Source organism: Etheostoma cragini, chromosome 14 (genome assembly GCF_013103735.1).
Source record: "Etheostoma cragini isolate CJK2018 chromosome 14, CSU_Ecrag_1.0, whole genome shotgun sequence".
Classification (NCBI taxonomy): domain Eukaryota; kingdom Metazoa; phylum Chordata; class Actinopteri; order Perciformes; family Percidae; genus Etheostoma; species Etheostoma cragini.
Genome location: NC_048420.1, coordinates 13,207,410 through 13,232,733, shown reverse-complemented (window position 1 = coordinate 13,232,733; position 25,324 = coordinate 13,207,410). Strand labels below are relative to the sequence as shown.

The 25,324-nt window shown below is 38.9% G+C and overlaps 1 protein-coding gene across 5 annotated transcripts in view; it reads left to right on the top strand.

Annotated features, from left to right (window-relative positions):
* Positions 1-22,899, top strand: part of spire1a (spire-type actin nucleation factor 1a) — a 30,077-nt gene extending 7,178 nt beyond the window's left edge. The window contains exons 3-20 of one of the 5 annotated variants that reach the window (XM_034891605.1): positions 6,255-6,518; positions 9,240-9,365; positions 11,306-11,380; positions 11,556-11,720; positions 11,966-12,052; positions 12,503-12,632; positions 13,837-13,878; positions 14,806-14,853; positions 15,193-15,347; positions 16,038-16,119; positions 16,232-16,383; positions 17,384-17,407; positions 18,555-18,584; positions 19,483-19,620; positions 19,743-19,813; positions 20,289-20,316; positions 20,451-20,614; positions 20,715-22,899. In XM_034891605.1, the coding sequence (XP_034747496.1) occupies positions 6,255-6,518; positions 9,240-9,365; positions 11,306-11,380; positions 11,556-11,720; positions 11,966-12,052; positions 12,503-12,632; positions 13,837-13,878; positions 14,806-14,853; positions 15,193-15,347; positions 16,038-16,119; positions 16,232-16,383; positions 17,384-17,407; positions 18,555-18,584; positions 19,483-19,620; positions 19,743-19,813; positions 20,289-20,316; positions 20,451-20,614; positions 20,715-20,985 (2,052 nt within the window). In that variant the 3' untranslated portion in view covers positions 20,986-22,899. The remainder of the gene's footprint in view (positions 1-6,254; positions 6,519-9,239; positions 9,366-11,305; positions 11,381-11,555; positions 11,721-11,965; positions 12,053-12,502; positions 12,633-13,836; positions 13,879-14,805; positions 14,854-15,192; positions 15,348-16,037; positions 16,120-16,231; positions 16,384-17,383; positions 17,408-18,554; positions 18,585-19,482; positions 19,621-19,742; positions 19,814-20,288; positions 20,317-20,450; positions 20,615-20,714) is intronic. The other 4 variants (XM_034891606.1, XM_034891607.1, XM_034891608.1 and 1 more) reach the window with 4 other exon arrangements.
* Positions 22,900-25,324: the final 2,425 nt, after the last annotated feature.

The following is a 25,324-nucleotide window of genomic DNA, read 5'->3' as shown; positions in this document are numbered from 1 at the left end:
AAGGACCCAACAGTTCTAGTAGTTTCCTCCAGAGCAAGCACAGGGGTGAGGAAAAACTTCCTTTTAGGCAGTAACCTCGGACAGACCCAGGCTCTTGGTAGGCGGTGTCTGACGGGCCGGTTGGGGTTAGTGGAAATAACAAAAATAGAAAAAAATAGTAGTTTGTAGCAGTTCTTTGTAGTAGTTCATGGCATAGCAGGGCACTGTGCGGCATTACAGGGCACAGCAGGACATAGCTGTGCACTGCAGAGTGTAGCAGATGAAGCATCTTTTTTAAACATCATTTTTAATGATTGCTGCAGATTCTTTTGTTTGTGCATTTACATGGATGGGCAATATAATAAAATCAGATTTTCTTAGAAAATATTTTCAATTATGGTTTTTGACTTCCAACAATTATGAAAACAAGACAATCAAGATAAAGGGATTATTGTGCCGCATTCTGTTTCAAAGTTATGCTCTGGTTTTCTCTCAATAAATGTATAACTCCAACGCACCCCCCCTGCTTTTGGTGTTATTTTTGTTAAGTAAGTTACTGGAATATGTTGAATACAGTATATATTACCAAAATGCTGAATATGTTTTGCATAGGTGGTGGCGGTGCACTACAACATATTTTGATGGAAGGCATCTGTGCAATATTCAACGTTTTTGTTGCGGGGAATGTGCAACATATTGGTGTACTTTAGTGTATTGTGCAATATTCTTTGTGTGTTTTAACTGTAGTTTGTTTGTACATGTAATTGTGGTGTATATAGACTGTGGGCTGTCACATGTTTTCTCGATTGGCCACGACAAATTCCTCTTTAAAATCTTAATGTTTTTTGTTCTACTTTTATTTTTTATTTATTTTTTAATCAATTCAATATGTTTAGTAGTTTTTTCGTAGCTTGCGGAAGTGCACTGACGTTAATGTCAAATAGTTGATATTCATTTTAATCAAATTTTAAATTAAAAAAAAATATATTTATTAATCTTTATAAATTCCTTTCATTTTTTTTTGTTTAATTATATTTAAAATTCAGGAAAATTCAGTTCAGGTCTTTTTTTTTTTTTTTTTAAGTACAATAATTGAAGTCAAGTCAGGGAGTAGACCTGTTGAACAATCGTGCTCTCAATATTTAGATTTTTTGCCATAATCATGCAGCCCTAGTGTTTTTGGGCCAGTTGCGCCATTTGTGCATGCGTCACTTTGTGATAAGTAGCCTACAAGTTGCTAACAAGAGACTTTTGTAATGTCATTACTGTAAAAATTGACCTACTTAACAAAGTTTGTTCACTGCTGGCTACAAGTTAGCAATCAAACACAACGAAGGCTGTCACTTGAATGGTGTTTTGAGCTAACGTTGGCAATCAAACAATCATAGATAGCTAAAACGTTTTTGAAATGATTTCCATCTTCTGTTGTTGTATGTGATGAGAAATGTTCATTATTTTATGGATTTCACAAATGTTAGTGTGACATGCTATTCCGTAAACCGTTTAAATCTGAGCATGTGCAACTCATATCCGCAGTCTGCTCACATCGGGTAGGGACACTGTTGACTAACTTCTGTTACAGCTGATGACAAATGGCTGTAGTGAAATAACCTAGACTCAGTGGGTTTACTGTTTTGGTAGAATTCTGTTTCGGCACATACAAAAACTGCTGTGTTTACCTCCATGTAATGCTATGGCTATTTGAGTTTTATCTGGAGATGCTTTTTCTTAAAACTTTCTCTATCTAACCTGCATCTCCAATACCATCTTTTATGCCTATATCACCCTGGTAGTTTGAAACAATGTCAGTGGCTCTTTGATGCACAATGTCACGTTCTCAGTTCTCAGCTAACTTCATACATGAATGCAAAGCGGTCAGTTTTTGACCAAATGAATGGGCAGCATCACGTTCTGTTCCACTGTGATTAATGATGCCTCAGACTGGAGGAGGCCGAGAATCCGTTCCCGCAGTAAAATACCTCTAGATTTAGCTCTGGTTATGTAACTGTCTGTGTTGTTATGGCTTTGCTCTACTACTGCAGCAAACGCTGGAGGCTGCTTAGCTGACTGTTTTGTGAACTCAGATGGTCACAGTGTTGCGTTGGGATGTAACTAAAAGGCAAGACCGTGATTGTGTGATTCAACCCAAAAATGATATCAGGCCTGGGTGCTATAGTCTGCAAGAATACAGATGTTTGCTTTCAAATGAATAGTGTTAGTACTTTTACACATTTCATAATATTCGAAATAGGCTAGAAAAGGATTTCCATCAGTTTTTATGAAGTGCATACTGTTGTGTATTTTCAGCTACTATAAGGTCTGTAGTTCAGATACACCTGATGTATTGTGGGTAACTTTAGCGTTTGTTGTTGGTGTTAGCCATGCTGCTATAAGGACATACTGTTGGGCTAATAAACGGTATATATTCCGTCGTAGTCCGGGTTATATTTGTTAAATCTAGTAACATGTAACTGTGAAGAATTTAACACATATTGTTCACAATGACACTTTTAGCGCTCCTCCTTTCCCAGACGCTGCCTAGCTTTACACCAGCTTAATCTGAAGTCACCTGCAATCATCAGTTCTAGATTTAGGCATATCCTGAGACATCAACATGACAACTGATATGTATTGACAATTAATTCATGGAAAACTAGTAGTTGTATATTTCTGTGTAAACGGAGCTATGTGGTAAAAGACTCAACAGCACATAAAGCTGACTTTTTCCTTTCTGAGCAATGATGTCATGCACAAGCTTGTTGGCATCATTATTTGTTTGTGGAGCGTGAGAAACGTTGCTTTTGAGGGAGGAATATTCAGAATGGAGTTTTTTTGAATCTTTTTGTGACACACAGGGTATTATTTTTACCTTTGCCCACCCAGATGACTCATCCTGCTACATCTCAGCATTTGATGCAAATGTAGGTGTCTTTCTGTGCCACCAATGTGAACATATGTTTCATCCCCCGTGGCAGGCTTTCACCTATCCTGGGTGGAGCCTGGTTTCTGTTAGTGGTTTTGCTCCCATGCGTTTCTGCCTGTGCCTGAAACCCAGCAGTGGATTTTCTTGCTGTTTATCCGCATGCTTCTTTCCCCTCCTTCATCCTCTGCTTTGGCTCCTTGCCTCATTCCTCTGAGTCACAGGTCTTCAAATGAGATTGTGATGTGGAATTAGAAAACCTAGCTGTAATTTTTCTTCTTTCTTGGATGCTGCTAGCTATCTATACGTTGCGTCGTCCTCATTCCACCTGCCATCAGCTCATAGTGGACTTTATATATATTTTTTTTATCACAAAGCTGTTGCAAAACTACCACGTTGTTAGAGTTGTATAGACTTCACTTGCATTGATTTTTTTCATAGCTTTTCATATCTGAATTTAACTGTATTTGTTGACTTTCGTCTAAACTTTCATTTATGCGCCTAAAGCTTAGACAACATGAACTCAGATTATTGTACAGGGTTCTGTAATTCATGCTGTATTGAACAGATCTGTACCAGGCGGTTAATTATAACAAGCCATTTTGTGTTGCCAGGGAAATTGGATTTAAACAATAACTGTTGGCTTAATCTACCCATGCTTTGTCAGTATAGTAGAGGTCCCTTTTTTTGAAATGGAAATTTTTAGTCTAATGAAACTGCTTAAATTACACATGGATTTCCACACTTACATTTTATTAATTCACTGTACATGGTCCAGTGTAAACCATTGCGTCCCTTTTGGCCCATGAGTGACACCCCTTGTACTGTCTGCACAGCACTCCACCCACCACAGTGGATGTTGTCCTACAGATGGATTATAAGGTTACATAATAAGACACCAAGGAAAAGGATACATATTTTGGCCCTGGGACAGGGTTATCATCTGCACACACAGATGGTTGATGCATAATAAGGAGAGGAAAAATTGGATAAATAAGTAGGTGTCGGAAGATTCAGAAGGCTGTTGCTACTTTCCCGGTGTTGGTATTTTATGTTAGCCTACTGGTGCTGTACTTTTATTTATAGAAATATGTTGAACAGGGAGCAGAGTAAAACTGACAGGTCAGGGATTGGATCATAAAGAAGAATTTTCTAATGATACAAATTCAGAAATAGACCTACCATTCTGCTCAAAAGTGTTGTACACTTAACTCTTTTGACAAGACGAACATAGTGAAGAAATACAAATGTTCTTAATTATTACTATTTTTTATTTATTTATACCAAGTTTTATTCATAGTTTACATGATTTCTCTCTCAAGGCTCTTGTGACGTTAACACCATAAACATGAAACAATCCAACTGTCCTATTATGGACATGACTGTTTTTTAAAGCTTCTCACCTTTTGTAATAGGGAAAGCTAAAGCGGTAGAGACAGGTCCTGTTGGTCAGGTGATGTAGAACTGTGGTGTCTACACCATTTTAAATGCAGAGAAAGAAGACGTAGATATATATGGAAGTGGATGCCAGTTTATAACTTGAATGTAATCGGCTCCCATTTTCACTGTTAAATGTAGAAACAATGCAACATGTTGAGAAATGTCATGCTGTTTAGAGAGATCAATGTAAAACAATTATCTATTGGAAACATCTAAGTGAGTTTAGTCCAAATGTGAGGGGTGGCACTTTGACTCCACAGTACGTTAGTTATCTAATGATTTTCCGCCTCTGTACCTGTAATCAAGAATCCTGAACATGCTCAGCCAACACCCTTTCCTAAGTGCGCTACACTCCCAGACGCCACAGCCAGGAACTGTGCTCTGGTACCTCACCCAAGCATAGCTAGTCATGCATGGCAAAACCAGCTCCACCCACATCAACACTGTTTTTTTATTTCGACACCTCCCTTTTTCAACAATGTTGCTCCATTCCTTTCTGAACAAGAACATACAGTACACTAATGATGTAATGCAGCAGTGAGTTAGCCCATCATTATATTTTTATACCTCACTAAAGCAAATTGAAAATAGGTTTGAGGTGTTGCTTGTGCATAAACACATAGATTACAGCCAACAGTTTCCATCCTTATTCAAATCCTGTGCAAACCTTATAGCCACAACAGTCATACACGACAGAAGTCTCTTGGATGTTGCAGAAAAATTATGAAGGGTACTCTATAATAGATCACTGGAAATAGGAAAAGGGATGGAAGTATGTCTTCTTGCTGTCTGAGAGTGCACAGTGAAGCTGTAGTGCTTTATTTAGGAAAATATACAACATCACATTACTATTGGATTACGAAAAAACTAACTTACTTTAACTTGACTTCAATGGCAGTTAAAATATAAGTACTGGAAGTAGTTGAAAGTGTCATTTAAAGTTGAAATCCTGAAAGAAAGGTTATTCCAAGTGTAGAAACCAAAAGACTTTTCATTTCTATTATTACTAATTAACTAAACATATTTGGTCAACAAAGGCCCAGATGTCTGTTACATGTACTAACTGACTAAGAACCGCTGTAGAAACACCTTTTTGGAATCCTTCCTCGTGAGCTTCTGTCCTGTGTATTTAGCTCCTCTTGCATCCACTTGTAGAACGGAGATCAGTGGTTTGATTAAATCAGCAAGAAACAACTTGTGATTCTGCAGTGAAAGAACAACTTTGTGTCGTCCTAAACCGGGTGGAAGTTTGAGACCTTTTGGAACAAGCTGCAAAAACAAAGGTCATACGGTGCTTGTTAATATGGGGAAGCAGTGATGAAATAAAATCATCCCCAGATTATGGTAATAATCACGCTGTTTAGAGGAACACTGTGGCCTCGTTTCACATCTGGTATGAGGACGTGAACTGTCTTCTTGTCTATTCAAGTAAATTGAGTTTGTAGATATAGTTGATGGTGAACGTTGTGGCACACGTTGGCACACATTACAGCGAGTGAAAAAATGTCAGTGGACAGGAAAACTATTATTTTACTACCTTGCTAAATTCGAAGTGTCCTTATTGTCAAGCTAAAGAACCGTGTGTGTGTGTGTGTGTGTGTGTCTCTGTGTACTAATTGTTCATATTCTAAATACTCTTATTATTTTTATTTTACTTTTAAGTTAAACATCTGATATTGTGGAAGGCAGTGGATGTCATTCTTAGCTAGACCCCATCCTGCACCGTTATTTTTTTTTCTTTCTACTGAAGAACCTCCATGGAATGGAACTCTTTTTTTTTTTTTTTTTTTTTTTTTTTTTTTTTTTTTTTTTTTTTTTTTTTTTTTACTATTTTTATTGGACGAAGTCTATACAATAGATATTTTCCATTACACACTAACAATTTACACCATCCCAATTGTCCATTGTCCCACAGGTTATAGACTCACTCGGTGTCATGATTTACAAAGCTCTGGACTTTGGCCTCAAAGAAAACGAGGAGCGTGAACTCAGCCCGCCGCTGGAGCGCCTGATCGACATGATGACCAACCCAGAAGAAACCGAGAGTGACCCCTGTCCTGATGAGGGCTACGAAGCCACAGAGGAGGAAGATGAGTGTGAAGAGGAGGAAGAAGAGGAGCCCGTCTCTGTCACCACCACTTCAGTCACCAGCATTCGCAGCTATCAAGACCTCATCACGGTAGGTTCTTGTTGTTGTTTTTTTTTCAAGTTTTATTAAGAGGCAATCAGCTGTGTTTAAAACAACATTCACTGCAACATTTTGATCGGCCATGTTTTTGATGGATCAGACTGACAGATCAAAGTTGTCATAGGTGTATTAAATGTTCAGATTTTTCTTTTGCTCTGACTATTTCCTCCTTTTTATACAATTTTTACATCACATCTATTAAGAGAGCAGTGCATCCACATTGATAGTAGTCATTAATGCACCTTCAAACATATTCCCTCGATAGGTGTCTGTCGTGCTGTAAATTCCCCAAATAGCTTTTGAATGTGAAACATCCAATTATAGCTGTGTAAACACGCTGGTATTTTGGAAATAGGCTTAGAAACTTTCACTACCCATTCCTTCCATATGATAAACCCTGATGTGGAACACAAACAGGTCTGTTTGCTGCCAGTGCGTGTTTTGCCTTACCTGGCTCTAACAATCATTTTCTTGCGTGTAAACTGCAATATGTTGGCTAGAGTAGATAACTGCACATTCCTGAGTGACCTGCTTCCTTGTACTCGTCTGTTCTGTCATGAAGCGGTAGGTTGGGTCAAGTTCAGCGAGACATGAAGCTAGCAGAAGGTCACCCGATCCCTCATGCTTGCGAGTGAAGCATGCCACTAAAACAGGAATAGTTAGACGTTGAATGTGCTGAATGAGTTTCCTCATTGCTTTGGTGAAATGTAGTGAATTTAGCTGTCAAGCTGGAGTTTGGAATGTAACCCCTTTTTGTTTTTTAAAGCATCCAATGTTGAAATGTGAGGTACATACTGATCTATGTGGAGTGTGCAATTTTGGAGAAAGTCATTTGAACAAACAAATACACCCACACTCCTATGAATACTCCTTCAATACCTTGGCGTGTACCAGATTTAACATCCCTCCTGCTGTCTTTCTCTGTACATCCATGGTCTTTCCCTGAGCACAAGCATGATTAGAATCCCAGACTCCACCTTTAACAGGTTTTGTGCTCGATACAGATCATTGTTTTTAGCACAACAGTGGAAACCACCGATGTAACGGTATTTTAAGCATGGACTTAAAGACTTTCTTCTCACACATCATTTTACCTGTGAATTTCTCCATGCGGAAGATGACACTTTTTGCTGAGTCAGGAATTCCTGTGGCTAGCCAAGCCCATCTGGTGAACATGAGAATATGTTACTTGTCTGGTTTTCTCTTTTGTGTAGAGGAAAATAAAAAAGAAGGAAGATTCCTACAGCAGTGGTGCCAGACTTTGAGCGAGTTTTAGTTGAAGTTAAAGGGTTGGGCATTGCAAGTCCCACTTTAACCCATCATATGTGTTGTTTCACCTTGAGTAAAGAATGCGTTCATGACCTAAAAACAATTATGTTAGGTTGACTGATGTTTTTTTTTTAATCCCAACACTTACTTAATGACAATTAAGCTAGAGAGGCTGTAACGTAACTTTGTATCACTCGCTAACACTGTCTGTGTCTTTAAAACACCAGGTTTTATCCCCAAATTAATGTAGAACCTCTTAACAGAGATATTGCTGGCTAACCTTAGCTAAACAAAGTGCAAATGCTAACTGAGTTAATTCACTAACACAGTACTGGTTAATGATAAAGATCTAGATTCATTGAGACATAAAATTTGGTATTTAGCACCACCTCATGATGATGATGATGATGATGATGATAATAATAGGAAACATTGATAGAGGTGGCTAAAAGCTTGATGGTCTGTTTGTTATTGATAACAAAATACATGTATGATGCTAAAGGCTTGGCATCAGTGATGTATGTGATGAGTAATGGCTGTTCCTTCATTTTAAGTTTCCTTGCTTTGTGTTACTAAACATCATTTGGCAGTTCATCCATTACACTGACAAGCAGCTTGTGTTATCTTCAGCGCTCACAGTCAAATACCATGGGTATGGGTCAGAGCTTTAAATGGTGCATATGTGATGCTAGAGGCAATGTCTCTTCATCTGAACAATCAGGTTCATGCGGTTTAAAGCTCTGGTACTGTTTTTAGCCATGTTACAAACAATACTAAAACTAATGATATTCCCATCAGCCTCAGCAGTACTTTGGGTTTAGTGCTTATTAGCAAATGTTAACATGCCAACATGCTAAACCATAAGATGGTGAACGTGGTCAACTGTGTACTTGCTTCATATGACATGTTAGCATTGTCATTGTAACCAAGTTAGCATTCTGATGTTAGCATTTAGTTTGAAGCACCGCTGTGCCTCAGCTGCTAGCATGACTATAGACTCTGAGTTTTGTTAGGAAAAGGTTTGGGTTTGAGCGGAGAATTTGTCAATGAATTCAACAGATGGAAAAGCCTATTTTATCTTTGTACATTTTCACCAAATAAGGGTTATTTCCATAAAATTGTACCTTAATAATTGTAGTAATTGTCTCGGTGTACATTCCTGATATCCATGTTCTTGTTTCAAAATGTAATAAATAATTGATTACAAAAAGACAAATCTTGCTTTAATTGTACAAGAGATGTATTTATGTGGGATACAAATATACTGCATGTACTTTATGTTGGCCATGTTTAGTTACATATTTTTACATAAGTACGTCAGTAAGTCAATTTTATTTATATAGCCCAATATCACAAATCTCAAATTTCATTCAAGGTGCTATATGGTCCCTTTTGAAGTATCCCTATATATTTAACTAATTCTTTCCCTTCTCTCCTCTACAGCTATGTTCTTCCCACCTGCCCAGCCCATCAGACGCCCCCAGCCATTACCAGGCTGTGTGTCGTGCTCTCTATGCAGAAAGCAGGGAACTACACACCTTTCTGGAGAAGATAAAGAGTGCCAAGGAGGTAAGAAACGGGCTTGTGACATCTGCAAGTTTTTGATAAATCTGGTAAGGATAGGTAACAGTCAAGCTGAAAACCCTAAAATGACATCTGCTCACCCTTTTCCTCACCACAGCAATTGAACATACACTTGCATATGAAGTGACTCACTTTAACATATTTTCAGCAATGACAAGTACCATCTATTCTTACTTTTAATAATTATCACTTATCCACATTCCCAAAGTTGGCTTATTTTGTCCGTGAGTCATATTTAAAACATTTTACTCATTTGCACGTCTTTAATCAAATATGAAAGGAAGTGAAAGTGATAGGGAAAATTGTGCTTGGAGGCACATAACAAATTAAAGTACCAAACTGTCCACGGGGGTTACTACTCTGCTGCTTGGTATGTGGATTTACTGTGTAGAATTGAATTAGGATCTGTAAGGCCAACAGGCTTTTTAACACTGGGAGTGATGCCCAGAAACAGCAAAATAACAAAAAAAAACAGCCCTCAGTGTGGTAATGGGACAGAAAGATTGAGACTGCACTACTTGTCAGACCAGTTATAACTCATCATTGATTAACGCTACTAGACATGACTTTACTCTTCATGGACATGATTTGGCATCCTATTTCTGACTAAGAATCGGTACTTGAGTAATTGAGACTGATTCATGATGTGTCACATGTGCCACTGGACAGTTGGTAATAAGTAATCATTATTCCTTATAATGCTATATAAATATAATACTATGTTTATATTTTTAATCAAAGTATCACACATGTTTACAAATGAATAGGCTAGTCTTTCTTTCAGTATCTCTCATTGTTGTTTTTCTCTCTTCTGTCAGTGTCTATGAGCTTTTTTTAGTTGGATTCCCTTGTCTGTTCTGCCAGTCTAGAGATAAACCAAAACTGTCATTTGTTGTGAAAGATTGCTAAGCGACAGGTTAAATGTTACCTTGGTTTATTAAAAGGAAGGAAGTCCTGGCTAACAAAGGTGAAAGGTAAATTAACAGGCAGTAGAGATTCATTTGGGTATTGGAAGAGAAAGGTCAGATCAACAGAAAAAAAAGATTAGGCTTAGAAAGGAGGAATGAGTTTACACAGTAAACACAGGTGTGTCGTGTGGATGAATGGAGGTATAGAAAATAAACGAAAAGCAGCTGTCAACAGCGGACCCTTTTAGGATTTCAGGATGTCAGTTTGACATTTGAATTGGTCACCCAGAACTGAGTATTGGCCTGTTCCCCCCCCCCCCCCCCTCTGGTCCGCTTCGTTGTCAACAAAGAAGGAGACTAACATCAACATGTTCATGTGAAAAAAGATTCAACATGGCAGTTTTGCCAGTTACCTCAACTTAATTTTAGCCAGTACTTTGAATGCTGTGGTACAACTTTTGAGTATCTTGTAGGGGTGTGACGAGACGCTTACTCGACGAGACACATCACGAGATTGGGTTCACGAGAACGAGACGAGACGAGATTTTTAAAAAAGATTTAAAGAAATCCTCGATGAAATGTATGAATAGAAAATAGTTTTTTTATTCAACTGAAAAATCACAAAATGCAAAACAATTTAGGTGCATTTTGAAATCAACTATTAACGATGAATGTTATTGTGCTGTAAGTGTTTTTGCATAGTGCTTGTGTTAGCCGCGGTATACGGCATTTTTTTCTTACAATGTTTACATATTGTGTTCGTCTTGTCTGTCACTCTTTCGCCGTTTATCATTTCCGCAGGAAATCCAAAATGTTGCCACACAAATGATTTAAAAGTGGCAGGGGGATCTTCAATAGTAATTTCACGCTCCATCACGCTGACATCACATCGCCTCAAGAGACAACTTTTTGTAATCTCGCGAGATCTCGTACAACGAGATCTCGTCACACCCTTAGTATCTTGACATTGAAACTTTTTTGACTCCTTATGTTTTTCTTGTCTTCTTCTGTGGACAGAACCTTCAGAGAATGGAAGGCAATACGCGAGGGGAACCTGTTAAAGACCTCGATGAGCTGCAGAATGCAGACTGGGTAAGATCTATTTTTTTCTTTTGTTTTGTTTTTCCTACACCAAGCACCAATACATTAAACATATCTATTGGTGTATTGATTATATTAACATATGATCATGTGTTGGTAATTCAAAAACATATGTGCTGCAGATTTGTTTTTATTATCATATTGCATGTTTTTTTGTCCCCACCAGGCACGGTTCTGGGTGCAGGTGATGCGAGATCTACGAGATGGTGTTAAGTTAAAGAAGGTTCAGGAGCGTCAATATAACCCATTACCCATAGAATACCAGCTTACACCCTACGAAATGCTGATGGACGACATCCGCTCCAAACGTTACAAGCTGCGAAAAGTCATGGTATGGGAAAAGTCAATACGAGCATTTATTTTTATTTCTTTTTTCTTTGTTTGGGAAAACTCTGGACTTAAACGTAACAATGAGAGGTTTTGAATTTTTGCTTAGGTTTTTTTTCCGTGTTAATAATACTCACATTTCTTAATGTTCTCACGTGGCAATGGTAACATCTCTCTGCAGATTTAGACAACCTCTACTGTGCAGGTATTCATTTAAGTCATACTCCTTTTTTAACAATGCCATTCCAGGTGAATGGAGACATCCCGCCAAAGTTAAAGAAGAGTGCACATGAGATCATTCTTGAATTCATCAGGTCGCGACCACCTCTCAACCCAGTGAGTAGTGCAAAACACTGTGCCAGTATGTCAGAATATACGTTCCCCAAACTTAGTTTAAAGTGCCCTTACAGTTTTAGTCTATACGGTATTCAGTATATAATACAGATATCTGATGTATTTTCAGCATTCAGTATGGTACCATTTAGCGACTGACTAGTGATAATCATAATCTGTTTAAACCAGATTGTTGTCATTTGTTATACCAGCACACTGGTATTCACAGTAGAAGCCAAATGACTTGGTGTGAACAATGGGAAACGTAATGTCACATGCATGTCCATCATCACATGGTGGTGGTGTTTAAGTGATAAACTTTGACTAAGAGAAGTGTTAAAGGCCTAATGTAATTACAAAACATGCACTCGTGGGAAGTGTGTCTGGGGGGGGATTTCACTATGGTTTCCACTGTGATGGCAGTCGAGTAATCACTTGGTGTACTCATGACAGGTTGCAGCCCGTAAACTGAAACCGCACCCACCACGTCCCCGGAGCCTCCACGAGCGACTGCTGGAGGGCATCAAAGCTGAACGGAAGCTCAGGCCGGTCTCACCGGACATGATCCGCAGAAGCCGCCTAGGTGAGCTGCTAACAATTGCACACATTGACATACCTGCACAAACGTATGAAACTGTGCAACACTCTGTTAAACTATGTCAAACTATCTACTAAATATTTAAGTTTTATCTGAAGAAGCCTTGTGATTGTTTCTAATCAGTGAGTCACTGGAGTTCTCTTAAAAGGCTGTTTCCTTGCAGCGAGTAGAGTTAGTTTACAGCCCTTCAGCATAAATACAGAAAATGACTGAAGATTGTTCACAACAGTGTCTTTTCAAAGGAGTTGGAAGTCTTGTTAGTTATTCGGTTCATGCAATTAGTAGCTTTTCTTCTTATCTCTGGTCAGGCCCGGCATCTCCTCCACATTATGAGCTCTGCCCTCAGGGGTATATCCTATGCTCTTTGCTAGGTCACTCAGCTTTCATGATTAACACACGAAATACTAAAACCAAAATACTAAAACAGTAGTTTGGATGCAAATGGTTTAGCAAAGAAACTGAAGCGAAACCACTCTAAGCATAATTTTTTTTAACAATGAGCCTAACCCCTTCACTCAGGACAAAACCATTACCCATGTCTTAGCCACATCCATCATGATTACTCTAACAGACCTCTTCCTACTTCACTTAATCAGATGTGTCATAGTGTTTAAACAAGGATCACGTTAACTGCAGCAGCGAGTCTTGAGTTGTTTGCTAGATCTGAACTGCAAATGTAAGAGTTGTGGTTACTGGCTAATGTGCACTTGGACGGATAAATTCTTTGGTTTGAACTTAATAATATGATTCCTTTTATGTCATGCTGCTCTGTGTGGCTACATTTATAAAAGTAATGCAATGTTGAGGTAAATAATCCTTGTGGTATGCAGTCGTTGTAATTAGCCAATTGGAGCTAATGTTTCAAACCATTTAAGGCTTTAATCAGATAAAAAAAGCAAATGTGTTGTCAGTGTGTACTGTACAGTGCTTCCATGCGGTAACACAAGACTGCTTTTGTAAGAGGATTAAGGGGGTAATATGGAGCAGTAGTTGCATAATCATACGTATGGGAGGCTATATATCCTACACATATTGTGGTCTTAGATTTTCAGAAACTGTCCATGTTCGCGAGTATGTCTTATAAACTTAGATGATTCATTGACTTCACCTTCCATTTTAACTCTCACTGATTTCTCTTTCTCCCATTTGCTCCCATTTCCTTTATTTCAAACATGGGCATATCTGTCAGTCATGCGACCTCTTAGCATGTCTTACAGCTTTGACTCATCAGGTAAAGTTTCACGTCACCTATTGTGTTCCTATTGTCGTACCTTGTGTTTCATTCCAGGCTATTTTTAGGGTTAGCTCCTTCTCCTCCCTGATTTTAGACACACACCCTATTATTATTATTATTATTATTATTTATTTTTCTTTTTTTTCTTTTTTGTGTGCGCGTGCATCAGTCACACACTACTGTCACTTACTGGCATTTATGATACATACACCTACTACTGTACCTGCAGAAATGATGGGTCAACACAGTGCAATCTAATCTCTAGACTGTGTGAAATGGTCACCTCGGTCTTTGCTGGGAGGCAGAATAAAAATGAATCCTCAATTTTAGGCATCCCGTTATGAATGAAATAAGTTTGACAGCCTTCCCAGGATATAGTGGTTACTGACAGGGACCATCTGTGATCTAGAGATCTAGATGAGGGATAGCCATTGAGTCAGAGCAAGTGTGGTCCGATTACAGATCATCGCTCTGCGTCTGCCGCCAGTCTGCCCTGCTCATCACCCTAATCCGCTCTCACTGAGGAACATGACAAATTGCATAACACTGGTGTCAGCACAGCAGTCTCCAGATGGTTGGTTGAATGGCAGATGACCGTCTGAATGTACCACTACAGTTTCACAGAATGACTGTAATCCAGATGGGTGTGTGAAGAACCTTTTGCACTGTGGCTGCACTCATTGTTGTTCTCTGCTTTCCCTGGCACCTCCCCTTCACTTAACACTCCCTCTGTGCTTTCCAGCAATGCACAACATATTTGTGTGAGCATAGCCCACAGCTACACAGCATCCTGTCAGTAAACACCTGGTCTGACAGATGCTTGTGGCTGTCAAGTCCTCCCTTTGTACTAGTCTGGCATCAGTAATAAAAATATAAATGTGTTTGCTTCTACGTAAGGTTATATTCCCCTTAATTCCTTCACAGGTGCAGGGAAAAGCATCAGCACTCCTCAGGACTTGTTCCGCAGTTCAGGTAAAGAAGCATTGTCTCATACATGAAGCCAGTATCAGTGGTGTCATTTTTTGGCTTTTTGTACCAAAACACATGAAGATATTTTTTTTTTGTCTAGTTTCATTAATTTCGATTAAAGGATTGAGGAGAAATCTGTAATATAATAAGCATATGGTTGGGGCTTATCTTGGTCACTATGTGGCCTGTGTGTACAGACTCTGTGTTGTCATGCGGTAACAATACAAAGACACCCATAGTTTACAAAGGAGGCATGATGGCCAGCTGTTAAGATTAAAAAATGATTCATGAGAATTTAGGGTTCACTTGTAATTCAAGTTAAATCTTTTCTTTCACCCGCAGACACTCCTGATGCACGCAGGAAATTGACTGTCAGCACCCAGTCTCTGGCCTTAGGCACCCTGGGAGCCAATGAAGGTGGCGCGCAGCCCCTTAGCCAGAGGAAGAGGCTGCTCAAAGCGCCCCCGCTGGCTGAGTTGGACAGCTCCGAATCTGATGTAAGATGGCTGAATCGTAGTGTCCTTGCTCATAAAATGATCATCAACCCCTTACTCTCGCTTTGCCAGACCTTCCTTCACAGCGCTGTGGAGGAAGGTCTGGCAAGTACACACAGCATTCCGAAGTGGGAGAAAACCTGCTGTGGTTTATTGGTATTTCTTTAAACCAATTACAATCGTCTTGGGTGACGCTAAGCATCGGGCAGAGCCATGGTGCCCCTGCGAAATAGCTTTGGGAATAAACTTGTTTTGCTGGAGCATGTGCACATTCAAAAGTTCAAAAACTCAGATTAATAGTAGATAGTCTAGCTGGATTTACCCTGTAGAGATCTGAGGAGCAGTTAACCATAGTTCTTATTACTCGAGCAGAGTTTAAAATTCAGACACAAAGGAAGCAGAAGGTACTGGACATCTGGCCGAAAAGAGTGAAATCCGGCACAATTTTAAGCGGCAACTGAGCAATCCCGGCTGTGAAACGTCATGGATATAGACTATCACCGCCTTCATCCAGTCCCAAGATAGCAGCTTAAACAAGTTTATGCAGTCTCTCTCAATTTTACAATCAGTGTTTCTAAAAGAAGAACGTCCTTGGATTTATTATAATTGGATTTATTTATTTGCCATGCAATTTTCCAAGTCATTTTAAAGTGGTATCACGCAACTAAATTAGTGTAATTTTGTGGTTGACAGGAGGAGCCCACAAGGAGTAGCTCCAGTATGTCCACGTCTTTGATGGAGGACACGTCACCTGAGTCTGTCACAGGGAAGAAGGGTATGAGCTTACCTAAAACATATTGTAATCTATTACATTCTACTTTTTGGCCACTTCAAACACAAGTTGTCTTCATAATGTTCACATGTTTTTTTTTGTCCCATCTGTCCAGCTCCTCCAAAGTTCCTGCCTGTCTCTGCCACTCCAGCCAGACAAGCGTCAGACAGGCGTCAGTCTCCACAGAGGCGGCACTCTATGGAGAAGGAGGCCCCCACCAGGGTCCGTCCCTTTGTACCTCCATCCAGACAGAGCTCCAAGTCTTTGGTATGTAAACCGGGGTAGCTATCTCCTTGGATTAACCAATCGCAGCCTAGATGAATGAATTAATAAACGATTGATGAAGCCTCTAACATTGATGACAGAGCTTCCTGCATCCGTTGCAAATAACTTATATTAGGTTATAAACTAAGATAGTCAAAGTTATATACATACATTTGTATTGGTATGGCTAAGAATATTCTCATAAGCAAAGACATTTTTTAATGTCTTTGCTATCAGCTTCTCTTATCAGTCCAAATGAAGATCATTCGGATTATTATTTACTCACTAATAAAATAAAAACAAAATGAAATATGCGAAAACAGTAAAAAGTGGTTGGATGCAGGCATACATGTGGAACTCTCTAGTTTGTAGAGTAACTACTCAAACACGTAACGATTCAACCACCGGATATGTCAGTTGTATTTACTCCCATCCTGTGACCGGTCATTCATTTGCTATGAGGTCTGTGGTTTTCTGACTAACTCTGCAGCAGTTGTATGATTGAAGTGAGGTTGATGGCTGTAATTTAAACCACAGGACAGGCCGATGTATGGAAGGGATTTAGATTGAATTGCTTCGTTCTCACTGCTTGCTAATTTAATGACGGATCTCTGGCGCCAAACCAGTGGCCCTGGTTCCAAACATCAATCAGAAGAAATGTGCTTAAAACCCTTGGAGGAGACAGTTCTCCTGGGGATAGTTATCACTCCATTTTATTATATATTTATGCCCTTAATGTTAGTGATTTACATCCTGTCTAGCCTCATTTAAAAATGAGAATAATTAAACTTCTTTGTGAAAGATTGAGGGATGAAATACTCAAACACTTAGTCCTTAGGCCTTTCACATGGATACATGGAAGTTGTGTTTCTCTAGTAGATGTTAAACTGTAAGCTCTTAGTTGGAGTCTCCTCCTCCCCCCCCATTAAAATGTTTACACTGGATAGCTGTTTAACCCCAAAGATTTACGTGCAGTCATTTCCTATTTTATATAATGCTGCAGCTAATGCCGGATCCCAGCACCAAGGTAACTTTCTCAACCTTGTGTCCATCCATCACCATCAACCCATTTAAAAAAATGGTCTTTATAGTATTAGAAAACCAGAGCGGGACAGATTAAGACTTGCAAGTATATGTAAGATGTAGGTCAGCATCATCCGACCTAGACACCGGCTGGCTGATCCTGCTATCCTGCCATGAGATATGAAGACTGCAATATCATTGAACACTGTTGTCAGATTTTTTCCTTCTTATTCTTGTAAAGGTGATCTCTTAAGACCACTTGTAGGGATTTATTTTTTTAAATATTGGCAAACATTTACTTGGACTCAAGGGTGAACTGATTAGATTTTGTAGGTCAAAGGTCAGGGTCATTGTGACATCACAAAAAGTGTTTTTCGCCATAACTCAAGAATTCCTAAGCTAATGTCTAATAGTTTAAGATGATGAAATAATGACATTGTACATCCAAAAGGTCAAAGGTTAAGTTCACTGTGACACCATCATGTTTTGCAAAAACGCTTTTCTGGCCATTCTTAAACGTCATACTCAGGAACAGAAGGAGAGACATTTGTTCTTTCCTCAGCGAGTTACTCTGGCGTTGAGTAATGCTGCTCATTAAATATACCCTTGTAGCCGAGCTGCACCAATCACATCGGTGTATCTGATATAGACGGGCCAGATGTGAGCTAAACAGATGACAACAGTTTAATCTACCAGTTTCCTCCGCTGGTAGCTAAGTGTATGGGGCTCAGGATACATCACCCTTTGTGTTGTTGTGATTGGACATATTGTTATCCAATTGTGTGCAGTGAGATTTTCAAATGCGTGCTTGGTGCTGCCCGTCGAGATGGGCGACTTTCATTACTCGATGCCAGACCCTTAATCTTTCGGATTTGGGTCTATATTTCCAGGCTAGGGATGTGCTGTTATGAAATAAAATGTTATGCCACACCAGATGATATAATAATGGAACAAGTTCGTGCTAGGAGAGTGTTCGTGAAAAAATGATTGAACGTTTTGAAAGTTGGCTGTAAATGATAATGTAACTGGCAACCTCTCAAGAATATCCATATCTATCTTTAATTTAACTCTATTAAGCATTCTGCATGTGTTTACCTTGGTAGAATATAAGCTTCTGTTTGAACGTCCTGTTCCCTCTGTCTGCTGGTCAGGTGGAAGCCACCAGTGGTGCTCAGGGCACGGTATGTTACTGTTATTGCATTATCATTAAAGGCACATACTGAAACACTGTGTGGGACCCATCTAGAATCTATTTTAATTGTTTTTGATGAATGGGAACTTGTGGTATGACCACTTCTGTGTGTGAACGGGAGATCTGCGGCATACTAAAAATAGCTCGGGGAAGGTCTGGGAAAACAAAAATATATATATACATAGATCTCTCTCTGTAAACATTTACTGCGGAGTCTAAACATTTTCTAATCCATGCCAACTGAAGTACAATGAGAGTAAATGACTGAAGAAGTTCCTTGACCAATTTTCACTTTGACTTTGGGTGTATTAAGCTACTAAATTCAGACAAAAGATAGATAAATGTGTTGAAAACAACTATGTCACATATCTCCTGGCGACCACAGCTTACAGCTTGCAAATTGTTTGCATAAAAATAATGGTTAGAAAACAGCCATAGTATTGTTGTAGGTCCATTGAGTAATATCAAAAGTAAACGCATGGTGCAAAAATGGTGAAGAAAATTCACCATGTTGAGCTGGCTGACTTTTTAACTTAGAAAACTTATCAGATATCTGTTTTTTAATATGGACCTGTGATCGGGAATAAAGTAAATTTGATAGCCAAAAGCTGTGGACCACCAACATGACTGGAGTGTTGCATTACCAGCATGCTCTGCATTTCCTGTTCATTGTCAAACTGTCATGTCATCATTTGTGGGTTATAGAGAGCATAGAAGGTTGGTGTTTTCACCTTCACCATCTCATTGCTTGCTTGGTCTTTTTGTTATGTGGTGTGCAATGGGCAGTAGATACCATCACTCCTTGCTGTTGCACTGTTTTGGGTAATCTGTTTCCTAATCTGCATATGTAAGGGTAGTTTACTGATGTGTGTGTTATTTCCTTCCAGGAGGAGTTCTGCTACCCGGTGGAGTGTCTCGCTCTAACTGTGGAGGAGGTGATGCACATCAGACAGGTTCTGGTCAAGGCCGAGCTGGAAAAGTTTCAGCAGTACAAGGAGATCTACATCGCCCTCAAGAAAGGAAAGGTAGACACCACATACAGAGTTTTTGGGAGGGATAATTTTCCTCATCTTCTTTTCCTTGTCAATTCAATTCAATGCAACAGACTATGTACCTTCTTCACCTCACGTCATGCTTTCGTCTCTAGGTTTGCTTCTCATGTCGGATGAAGAAGTTTTCTCTCTTTACCTGGTCCTACACCTGCCAGTTCTGCAAAAGGTAAATTAACCACTAATAATAGAACTACTCAACTTAAAGGAGAGCTTGACCAGTTGTACACATCAAAGTCACACACGGGAGTACTACTCTATGTTAAAGAAAGTTGTATAAAGTGAAATCTGCTAAATATCCTGAAGTGATGTCACTTGAGTCAGTCACAGTAGTCTGAAGACTACACGTTTGTGGAGTTAGAAAGGATGTGAGCTTACCAGACTTCTGTAGCCTGCTTCTCATCTAAACTTGAGGCTAGTGACTTGAGACTAGCCGCTACTAGCTTAACTCACTCTAATCTCCGATCCAACTGTCTCTGGTTTTGTTGCATTGTGGGTAATGAAGAATGTGTAGATTAAAAAAGAGAATATCTCTGTCCACCATGAGTCCAATAATGTCTTCGGAGTAAATTGGTGGAGTGCCGTTTCAGTATAGTGTCGGTTCAGTAATGTTCAACTTAACAGCTCATTCTTATCTTCTCCAGGCCTGTGTGTTCCCAGTGCTCTAAAAAGGTAGGCGGCTGTTGATTTTTTTTAACGCTCACTTTTTTTATTTTGTTGAGACCCTTGACACCTACTGGCATCAACAGGTCCTACATTTAAAAAAACTAAAGTTTGTGTTTTTTGTGTGTTTTTTTTAACCTCAGATGCGACTGCCACCTAAGCCCTACTCCACCTTGCCCATTTATTCTTTGGGCCCCAGTGCTGTGACTTCAGAAGGGGCAAGTGGAGCGTTTGCCCCTGCTGAGCCAGAAAAGCACCCATTTGGGTCTGGACACAGCAGACACAGCCAACGCAGAAGTGTTTACAAGTATGTTACTGTGGTACTCTCATTTCTTTTCATATACTGCTGAAATATGGTGAAAATGTCTTTTTTTTCAGATTAGTTCATTGTTTCTTTTTGTCCTCAGGTCATCTAAGCTTAACAGCAGTAGTAGCAGTAAAGATGGCCGGTCACAGGACGAGCCAGAGCTTCCCAAGGAGTTTACTGAGGACTGGGTGACCATGGAGATCTGCATAGACTGCAAAAAGTTCATAATGGAGATAATCTCCTCCAGCAAGCGCAGCTTGTGTGTGGCCACCAAACGTGCCCGCCTCAATCGCAAAACCCAATCCTTCTACATGTCCTCGTCCAACTCGGTCAACTTTAGGCCGTCTGAGCGCGCCATCAATGAGGTATAGAAAGCGGGACTGCCCTGTGCACCTTTCTACACGCCTCTCCCAGAGCTTAGTTGTTCAATGAAGAAGAAACTACTTTTAATGAAGCCAGTCCATACCACCCCAAAGTTAGTAAAGGTTCCTATACTTTAACCCGTCTCAGGAAAAGTTGGCACGCTATGATTGGTCGTAACTGGTCGGGACTGTGTCATAGCTGCCCAATAACAAAGGAGAGCCATGTTTCTATAAGTCACTGATATTCAGGACACAGTGGGTAAAATGGTTAACCCTTGTGTTATCTTCCTGTCGACCTGCAGTTTTTTTTTTTTTTTTTTTTTTGTCAAAATTTTAATCTAAAATTGCTTGACACTTTTTCCTTGTTTTTCCTGATCATTTCCTCAATGTTCTTGTGTCATTTTTTTTCTTTCTTCAAAATGCTATAAAACTGAATAAGATACCCAAATTCAATGAAAGTGGTCAACTGATCATTTATTTTACAGAACCCTCCACATTATTATTAATTGACAGTGTGGTTGAAAGAAACCCACATTTTCTGAAACTTTTTGAAAAGGGGTCAAATGTGACCCGAGGACAACAGGAGGGTTAAATTAAGTTGCTGATATTGCTAGTGTGAACAAGGTAAGAGAATGTATAATTGACACGAGCGTGATCAGATGATACAGAAAGCTAAAGCTGCAGTTATAATGTGTGAATAGTATAACGGCCGTACCTAATCCTAGCTGATAAATGTGTTTTCCAGTTCCTGTTTACTTCCAGCACTCAGGATGAACAACAGATTGTCGTTTGACAGAATTGCATTGTAGATCATCCTGTCACTTTTTGTTTGTTTGTGGTAGACCTCTGCCACTCCCCTGCCCTCGCTCTTATTCTTCCAGCAAATATTATGCCAAATGTTACATCATTCATTTTTTAGCCAGTTTAAATGCATATTTATTGTTCTCTCATGTTGTAGGGACGACATGTTGAAGGGCGAGACTAGTCAAATAATCTCTCCGGGTGGGGTTTTAGCTGAAAGTTTTAATGTATATTCAATTCTGTGCCTGGTGCCAAAATGTAATTTCTTTCTTTGAATGCCTTTTGTAGTTATGGACCTGTTGTACATATGTGTGATAAACTCAATGGGGGACCTTTTTAGGGTAATCCAAGGTTTCTTGCCCTTTCCATGTTAAAAGCTAGGCAACAGAAGCACATAAATGTAGAGTTATGAATGTGTATATGTTGTATATCTTAATTGTTCTAAATTTAATATAAAAAAAACTTAACTCAGAAGTATCATTTTTTTCATGTTTTAGGATTTCTGCCTTTGGAGTTTATTTGAAATTCTTCTCTGAAATCTTTATTATTAGTGTTACGTTTATGTTAATATTATTGCGATGTTATTTCTATTGTATAGTTTATATATTCCTTAGTGTTAAAATACTCATCTAAATCGTACTTTTATTGGACCAATTTATTGTTAATGTTGGGTTCTTGTCTTAATAATAATTAAATCTTGTTTTCCACCTCTTGGGGGTCCATAGTGCCATTTCCCAAAGTTCCCTATGAATGAAAATATGTGTGAATGGCTGCAGATTTTTGTATGAGAATGGAATAATGGTCAATACTAAACACTACAATCATTGAATGTAGGCAAGCATAACTGGCAATGAATATGCTTTATGAACGTGTTTTTCCTCTCAAAAGATTTATATACACACACACACACACACGCACGTTCATATAGTGTGTTATACAGTTACCAAATGAATAGGAAGATTAACCAGCTTGTTCAATAACATGCCAGTGAAACCGTACATCTGACCCGTTTCCTTTTAGATCTCTGTAAGGAATGTATGCATGCTGTAATGTGATCTGTTTTTTGTCAAGAATTCTAATAAAATTATCATGATTCATACTTTGACTCATGCAGAATTTAAAGCCTAGAGTTAAATTTAGTTTCAGGAATTTGCAGTATTAGACAGCAGAGGGGGATGGAGGTCCAACAAGAGGAAATCCTTCTGTTGCACTTCACATCACCCTGTGGTCTTGGGGACATCAGGTGGTGGAAGCTGTGCATTACAATTTTGAGTTACCGGGATTGTATTGGTCAGAATTGATGTATCTGATTATGCTGATTGATTGTTGCCGTACAATGTTTGCAATTGACCAGATGCAATAATTAACATTTTAGAAAAGTACACTACATTTCAAACACTTAGCAAGTAGTACTATTTTTAATTTAATCTAATAGTTACTTTACTTATTTTACAGACTTAAAAAAAAAAGTATTAATCAAATAATTCACAATGTTAAATTGTACGTTGCTTATTTTTACTGAAATACCACTGTATGTTTGTCCCCGCTTTGTAGCTTTCAGAATTAAGTGAATTTTCAGAGTACTGAAATTTTTTTGCATTATTGCCGAAACAATATCAAACAAAACCTTTAGTTGTAGCTTGCACCTATTGTCAAATTAAAGTCATACTGTATCCAAAGAGGGTGATGTATCTGATCTTATTGGGACTTTTGTAAAAGAAAAAGGCAGAATATTTTAGTATTTCTTCTCCACCTCTGGCCATGTAGGTGTAAACCTTATTAATCCCCCTGTCCATCACATTAATACAGGGGTAAGATTACAGACTGGGAATAGGCATCTCACATGACACAGCAGGGAAACCCTCACTTAGTATTTAAACTACTGGTGGTTTCTCTTTTTATGACAAAATGAATTAATCTATATTTTTCTAGGCATTGAGATCTGAGTCTATGTTCAAGAACTAAAGGGCCTTAACACATTTGTTTAAAAAAGGAGAAATTAGATTTTACTGATTGATTTTAGGTTATATTTTACAATCCATTTCTTTCCCCTATGTGTTATTTAGCGTAGGGTAAGTGTACATTGATGGCAACAAGCACGTTGCTCCCATGCGTATAATTATTCTAACAATTGCTGTACACACACACACACACACATACAGAATGGGCTTGAAATGAAATGTTATCTCTTGATGTGTTAGTAACACTGAAAATAACCTGCTAGGCCACAGGCTTTCTGAAGGGTGACCCTCACACACTGGTTTCTATGAAAAGACAGCAAGCAAACACACAGTCAATAAACAGTCTGAATAGGCTGTGTATTTAGCAGCAGCTCAATAAAACATTTCACTGGGTGATGTTCTGAAATGCTGCTCTGGCTAACTGAGTTGAGCAAATTACATCTGACTCAGCTGATGACAAGCTATTCAAAATGGTCACAGTCTTAACTGATTTAAACTTCGAAGTTCAATGTTTGAGACATTCTGCTGGCTGCAATGCATCATTCTACACAGTTTGTGTCTTGTTAATAATTTGGTTGGGCATCAGGTATTGAATCCACACAAAGATGCATACACAGAAGGTTACTGTGAGTCATTCAGAGTCATTCTGAGTGACTGGGCTGACAAGGAGCCATTTAACTCAATGACAGTCCGGGCTTGCTTATATGGAGTGTGATGAAATTCCCCTTTTGTCACTGCTCCTGGGCAAGTGTTATTGTTTCCCCTGTAATGGGCAGGGATTAAAATGTATAAGTGAAATCTGATCTTGCATCTCTTCCCCTAAGGACAGCTTCACCAGATGATTGCATACAATCAGGCCATACTATGCAAACAGTGGGCCTCTCAGGGGGGAAACTAGTAACTAGATATCTAGCCTGCTTGTAGTGCTCTTTATGATGAGAATGTGGCCTGAAGGGTCAAGAGGTTGGCAGTCATACTGTAACATAAAGGATCTATTATTGTAATGCCAGCTAAACTGTTTTAACTTTCCGATATAATTCCTATAATAATACACCAAAGCATATTTGTTCCAGTGGTACTTCATGATGTATGGAGAACAAATGTGTCACCTGATAGCCAGCTAACGTGTTTCTGAGCCAACATGTTTCTGTGCCTGTGTCAACAATGTTTCCCTCGGGTATGATAGCAACATGACTCAGCCAACCTGCAGACAGATGGAGAACCATTTAAATCTGCACCAAGTTCCACCAGAGACCAGTAAAGCAATAACATTTGTACCACTGTCCAAAACAGATTCATTATTGTTCTAGTGTACAGAGAAATTTAAAGCAATAAATTAAGATATTGTCTTTGCAGTATAACCACATACACATACATAAATGACTGTGTTCTATTATAAACCAAGTCGCAAACAGGGAAATAAATATTCAAAATAAAAGCATAGTTTATAGTAGGAAAGAAAACGTTTGTAAAGAAAGAAAGTAAATTGTGTAAGTAACAGCAACACACTTGTCACTCGTTCAGTGATGCAATCTTAAATAGACTCACTACAAGCATGCGTGCCATGCATGATCCAATGGGGTGAT